Source organism: Erinaceus europaeus, chromosome 20 (genome assembly GCF_950295315.1).
Source record: "Erinaceus europaeus chromosome 20, mEriEur2.1, whole genome shotgun sequence".
Classification (NCBI taxonomy): Eukaryota; Metazoa; Chordata; class Mammalia; order Eulipotyphla; family Erinaceidae; genus Erinaceus; species Erinaceus europaeus.
This window is the reverse complement of record NC_080181.1, coordinates 10,093,431-10,100,484: the sequence shown is the minus strand read 5'-3', so window position 1 is coordinate 10,100,484 and position 7,054 is coordinate 10,093,431. Positions and strand designations below refer to the sequence as shown.

At 41.6% G+C, this 7,054-nt stretch overlaps 1 protein-coding gene across 1 annotated transcript; it reads left to right on the top strand.

The window, feature by feature from the left end:
- The first annotated feature begins 5,451 nt into the window (after nucleotides 1-5,451).
- Nucleotides 5,452-6,402, top strand: LOC103111425 (olfactory receptor 8G5-like). Its single transcript, XM_007520702.2, has one exon. The coding sequence runs from the start codon at nucleotides 5,458-5,460 to the stop codon at nucleotides 6,400-6,402; it is 945 nt and encodes a 314-aa protein (XP_007520764.1). The 5' UTR covers nucleotides 5,452-5,457.
- The last annotated feature ends 652 nt before the right edge of the window (nucleotides 6,403-7,054 follow it).

The window sequence follows — 7,054 nt, the reverse complement described above, 5'->3', positions numbered from 1 at the left end:
TCTGCTGGCTGGAATGCTCATCTTTGCTGTGACACTGGATAGCTTGTCCCATCACTTCAAACTATTATTTTACTACCTTCTTGAAGGGATAGCAAGTGAGTCTAGTATCTCCTAAACACAGCATATGGCAATCACTGTGGAGACTGTTGTGGGCCACAGTAATTTTTTTTACTTTGTTAGCAAAGCAATCTTAGAAATTGCAGCCATTGTCCAAATAATAAATTTCTAGATTTTTTTTAACCACCAGGTTATTGCAGGAGCTCCATGTTTACAGAACAAATCTGCCATTACTAGTGAATTTCTCCATTTCTTTCTTTCTTTTTATTTTCTTCCTTTTTCCTTTTGATAGGGCAGAGAGAAATTGAGAGGGGAGAGAGAAAGAGAGACACCTACACCATTGCTTCACCACTCTTAAAGCTTCCTCCCTAAAGGTAGAGAGCAAGGGCTTGAACCTCTTTTTCTTTTCTGCAGAAATAGTGAAAGGAAAATGGCCCCTGGGAACGAGTCCACAGTGACTGAGTTCCTCCTGGCTGGGCTGACACAGCAGCCAGAGCTCCAGCTGCCCCTCTTCCTCCTCTTCCTGGCCATCTACCTGCTCACGGCGCTGGGCAACCTGGGCATGGTCACACTCATCGGCCTCAGCTTCCACCTGCACACACCCATGTACTATTTCCTCTGCAGCCTGTCCCTCACTGATCTCTGCCAGTCCACTGTCATCATCCCCAAGATGCTGGTGAGCTTTGTGGCAGACAAGAACATTACCTCCTACCCTGAGTGTATGACTCAGCTCTTTTTCTTCCTTGTTTTTGCCATTGCAGAGTGTTACATGCTAGCAGCAATGGCCTATGACTGCTACGTGGCCATTTGCCAGCCCCTGCTTTACAATGTCATCATGTCTCCTCACATCTGTGTCCTGCTCTCAGTGGCAGTGTATATCTGGGGCATCACTGGGTCTTCCACCCACATGGGCTTAATACTGACACGTGGTTAGTGATTCGATTCTTTCTTAGATGGGAAGACGTTTTTTAAAATGGGTGCCTGCAGCAATCCAGCAGGAACCATCAGAAGCATCCTAAATGGAATTTCGAGGAGCTTTTTGGACTAGGACAGACTCCGGGGACTTATGATGCTACATGGTGAGATCTGAATAATCTGGTTAAAGGTGAAAGAAGCAAAAACTGCCTACTGCTTTTCTCTCAATTTCCCCCCTCGTTGTTCTCTCAGAATATCTTAAGTTTGCTGTCTGCTTTCAGTTGCGTTTCATAAGAGAGTGATTTGAATGGCTGAATTTTTGTATGACACTGACTTTAAAAAAAATGTTGGATGCAGCCATGATTTCTAGAGACATCCAGAAACAATCCAAAAAAAATTTTTCCTCCTTTGATTTTTTTTTACGTCTTGGCATAAATCTGAAACGTTTAATCCTGAAAACTGTATGAGTTAGGGGCAGGGCAGATAGTGCAATGATTATGTTAATGATTCTCATGCCTAAGGCTTCTAACCATGGTTCTTTTATAGAGTTTAAACTGTTTAAACAACCTTAAAATCATACTAGAAAGGACCTCCAATTATAATGGAGTTATCAATTGGAGTAAACTTCTAATCTGCTACAAGTTTTGTTTCACAAGTAAGTGAATTACAGCTTTCAAGTCTTCACATGAAAAAGCATCTACTCAAGTGGAATCCCTGGAAATCCATTTGGACCCCTGTTCTCTGACATTGCCCACAGATGGCATGACTACAACGCACCCGCGGAAACCAGTGATGTGACCTGGCACGACCTGAGGAAACAGATTCACAGACTCCAAAGCTCTCTCTCTACAGAAAAGCAGAATTCCGGTGGCTGACATTCTCCATCGAGACAGACATGCAGCATTTCATCCCCTGGCATTTCTTCCGTGGTCATCTGCTTTGGACTGACACTTCCATCAGACTTACTGGTACACCTCTTGGACACTTTACACAACTTTACAGCAGTTTCCTTTTACGCTGCTGGGTTTCTTAAAGACTGACAGCAGCAGTCCATAGACTTTGCAGCCATCTGCCTTGGGACTCTATAGGCCACGCCCCCTCACCTGCAGGCCCTGCCCCCAGAATCAGGAAACTCCCCCTCATTACTAGGTCATGCCCACAGAGGCAGGAAATGCCCTTTGAGTCATGAAACGCCCCCAGAGACAAGAGATGCCCACAGAGGAAGGAAACACCTTTTGAGGCAACAGATGCCCCCAGAGGCAAGAAATGCCCTTTCACCTGTTAGGCACTGCCCTTTGAGGTAGGAAACGCGCCCCCTCAGTCCTCCCCCTGGCATCACACTGGCTCTTGCTGCTCTCCTATTTTGTTCCTCCATGTCTTGTGCCAGTTCTTTTGAAAATGCCTGTACAATATAGGTTTCTGTTCACCCCACACTCCTGATACTATGGCCATTAGTTAAAAAGAAAGGGGGAAATGTTGGTATGCTTCTAATTCTGCTTCTAAAACCCCTTTTGTTTCATTGGTTTAATCCCCCCTGCTTAACTCTGCATTCTATTTACATAACTATTGTTAACTAAGCACCACCCTGCCTACAGGGCATTGGTTTAATCTCCACTGGTTCATAATGTCTTTTTGCTCTGCCCCCTCTCCTAGTACACCCTGATTTCCACCAGTCTTCTTTCACTCCACCCTCTCTATGTCACATCCTGTTTCCACCCTACTTGGCGAGTATATATAAGGACAGGATTGTGATTAGATATAGCTTAGATTGCACTGTGTTCCACATGAATAAAGAGATACTGCCTCCCAGCTTAGCCATGAGTCTCTGGTCGTCTCTGTCTCCCGCCCATGAAGCTAGCCCAGCATTTTTTCTTTGTCAATGTTTCTTTCTTTCTTTTTTTTTTTTACCTTTTATAACATCTTATTTCCTATTTTCTCTATTATCTAGTAAGAAGGCACAGTCTTCTTATTCATCTTCCTTAATTCATAATCAGACCTATTTCTGTCTTTTACTAAGGTAAGCCTGACATACCATACTGACAGTTTGAAGGATACACATAGTGATCTGGCATTTGTATGAGTCATGGATGGCCATGCCAGATCTAGTTAGTAGTCATCTTCACAGAACAAGGAATATGTAACACTAATTTAATCCATGTCTGAGATACCTTAAAGAGCACTGAGTATGATTTATCTTTGCATGTTTTATAGGCACACTATGATATATCTAATTTACCTTTATCCAAACTAAATTCAAGAGTGCTTTTAATTACTTTTCTATTGGAAATAAGGAGAAATATATGAGAATAACAAATATAACTTGTTAGGGGCTTAGCAATTAAGATACTGTTCTTACATGTATTATTAGTTAACATAATTGATAACAGTAACAACATCAAAAAGACAAATATTACATTAGTATTCTGAATCCCTTTAAGTAAAAAATCCAGTCTTATAGAGGTTTGACTTCAGGAATCAAGTAAAAACATTATCGAGGTATGAATAAAATAAATTAAACTTATCTTTGTACTAGCAAATGGGATGTTTATTATTTTCAAATGTCAAGTTTGGTTAGAGGTAAGGTGGTGAGAATGACCTTGATCCTCTAAGACTTACTGTTTACCCAGTGAACTGTGGTCCAATAACCCTGACTAGGAGTTTGTAAGAAATGCACTAAAAAAGGGACATATGCACCCGTATGTTTATAGCTGCATTATTCATAATAGCCAGAGATTGGCATCAGCCTAAATGCCCATTATCAGATGCCTGACTAAATAAGTTATGGGATATTACTCTGCAATAAAAAATGAAGTATCCTTTGGTACAAAATGGGTGATTATGCTTAGTGAAATAAGTAAAGTAGTAAGTAAAGAGATGAAACTACCAAATGGTTTCACTCATGTGTGGAATCTAGAGATCTGATTTACATGAATTTGCCAAAAAAAGAAAATCCAAGTAAAACAGAAGCAAGTAAACTGTAAGACGTGCAAGAACTATGGTGGTTATCAGGTGGGAGGGTGGGGTTATGGAATATAGTGGTGGGTGTGATGTGGTATTGAACTATATATTGTAGTCTTACAATCTTGTAACATACCAATTAATAATAATGTAAAAATTAAGAAGAAGAAAAAAATAAATACAAAGTCTCAAACCACAGTCAGAAAAGATGGACCACAACTTGCATTTAAAACAAAATCGCAGGGTTATGTCTGAACCCAAATCATTATGAGTAATTGATAAAATCACAACTGACAAGGAGTCCCACTTAAATGAAAAAGTTAGACACCACAGGAAATGTCAGCAATAATTGCTTTTATTCTCCAGAGCTTTTCCCCAGAAAAAGAATCTCCTTGGGGAGAACTTGCTTCAAGCAGTGCGGTGCCTACATTTATAAATCCTGGACTAACCTGCCTTGCAAAGCAAAAGGAATAGCTAACGGGACTTAAGACTGAGGCTGCTTGCTGACTTGTAGCTAGAAACACTAAGACTGAGCCCCTCTTAGAAGTGCAGAGCTGTGTGCAGACTGGTCTGAGAAGTGGCTCTGACTCAGGGCTGGGCTGCTCTCATACCTCTTGGAATAGCACAATGGCCTCCAGCAACATGAGTGCCACTTTCCTCTCGGACAAATAGATTGCACTGCAAACAAAAATTTAACACTGAATTTCCAGGAAGGAGAAAGGTGAGCATGTTCATCTCACAGTTGCTATTTTAAGCTAATTAGGTCTGGAAGCAGTCACCTTGGAAACACATGCAAGTAGTTCTTGATATTGCCATTTATTTTTCCACATGAAAATTTTACTTTGAGGCAGACATGACTATATCACCTGTGTACTTTTACCAACTAGGAGACCCTACTTTCTATCTGATGTTTCCTAATGTTATGTCTGCACTGCATAAAAGCTATGGGAAGAGTAGGATTGAGAGAACAACATTTTGATTGTATATATTAAAGTGAATCATTATACTCTCTTTTTCAATCAATAAAATGTAACTATGGAATAACAATACAGTAATGATCATGCTTATGTTTAAATCAGTGCCAGTTTCCTTAGGCTAGAGCAGAACTGTTATTTCTCTCTTGTATATCTGTAAGTCAAAACACAAAAAGGTTGTATTACCTATGCAAGGGTGTTATCTCATAAAATGACAGATTAAAATAAGAAAAAAAAAACACTTTGACAGTGTGACTTCTACTCATTCAGCTCCTCTCAATCAAAGGCATATTACCTGTTCCAGAGACTATAAACTCTGGGCCAACCAGGTTGGCAGATGTGTACAATGATTGTAATACTGTAGTGGGTTTTGTTTCACTTTAATAGCAACAATTAATTGACTGAAGACAGATTGACACAGAGTTAAATGGTCATATGGATCAAAATACAGGAGCCATCAATTATTACATATACTTTGCTACTAAGTTGTGAATAATCATGAAAATTTCTGACTGTGATTTCTTTCTCTTTCTTCAGAAACATCCAGAGGAAAATGGCCCCTGGGAACGAGTCCACAGTGACTGAGTTCCTCCTGGCTGGGCTGACACAGCAGCCAGAGCTCCAGCTGCCCCTCTTCCTCCTCTTCCTGGCCATCTACCTGCTCACGGCGCTGGGCAACCTGGGCATGGTCACACTCATCGGCCTCAGCTTCCACCTGCACACACCCATGTACTATTTCCTCTGCAGCCTGTCCCTCATTGATCTCTGCCAGTCCACTGTCATCATCCCCAAGATGCTGGTGAGCTTTGTGGCAGACAAGAACATCACCTCCTACCCTGAGTGCATGACTCAGCTCTTTTTCTTCCTTGTTTTTGCCATTGCAGAGTGTTACATGCTAGCAGCAATGGCCTATGACCGCTACGTGGCCATTTGCCAGCCCCTGCTTTACAATGTCATCATGTCCTACCAGACCCGCTTCTCCCTGATTTGGGGAGTGTATGTTATAGGCCTAGTCTGTGCACTTGCTCACACAGGCTCCATGTTTAGGGTTCACTTCTGCAAATTTAATGTGGTCAACCATTATTTCTGTGATCTTATTTCTCTCCTAAAACTCTCCAGCTCCAGTACTTATGTCAATGAACTGATGATTCTAATCTTTAGTGCAGTTAATATTCTTGTCCCCAGCCTGACCATCCTTGGCTCCTATGCCTTCATCCTCTCCAGCATCCTCCGCATCAGCTCCAGAGAGGGCAGGGCCAAAGCCTTCAGCACCTGCAGCTCCCACATCTCAGCTGTTGCTCTTTTCTATGGCTCTGCAGCCTTCATGTACCTGCAGCCATCCTCAGTCAGCTCCATGGACCAAGGGAAAGTGTCCTCTGTGTTTTACACCATCATCGTGCCCATGCTGAACCCCCTGATCTACAGTCTGCGGAATAAGGACGTTAACATTGCCCTGAAGAGAGTGCTGGCGAGAAGATCACTCTTTGAGCAGATGTAGTATGGGGCTGTTGGCTTTGGTGTTCTCTGAATGTGTTTCACTTGTATCCATTTTTGACAATTCTCCTCATGTGGTACAATTCTATTGGCATCATTTCTTAGTCTAGGGTCCTTTGATGCTATTTCTCTATAGGTAGTCCTCTCTTAAGTATCATCAAGATAAAGACTGAAAGCAATACTAAGGTTAACCCTGACATACGTATCCACTAAAGCCACATTGTTACCTCCCCCTTTTCCTTCCATACTATTGATAAAAATCCCCGGTGATTATGCAAATTCCTTCTTCCACGAGTTATCAACCTCCTTCTATTCAGTCAAAAACAAATATTACAGCAGCATTTAGACTATCTTTATTTTTTTAGTCTTTTTTTTTGATAGATACAGAGATAAATTGAGAGGAAGGAGGAGACCAAGAAGGAAAAAGAGACAGCAGCACTGTTACACCACTCCTGAAGCACCCCTCCACCCTGGAGGTGGGGACTGGAGGCTTGAATCTGGTCCTTGAAGTGGGTGCACCACTGCCACTACCCAGTCCCCAAGCCTGTGATCTTTAGTTTTTATATATCACTATTCTGGAAAACTCCCACTAGATCTCACCCCACTCCTACTTTTTATTTATTTATTTATAAAAAGGAAACACTGACAAAACCATA

Bases quoted from the DNA above. Each gene is read 5' to 3' on its own strand.
- LOC103111425 (XM_007520702.2), top strand. From the start codon at position 5,458: ATGGCCCCTGGGAACGAGTCCACAGTGACTGAGTTCCTCCTGGCTGGG.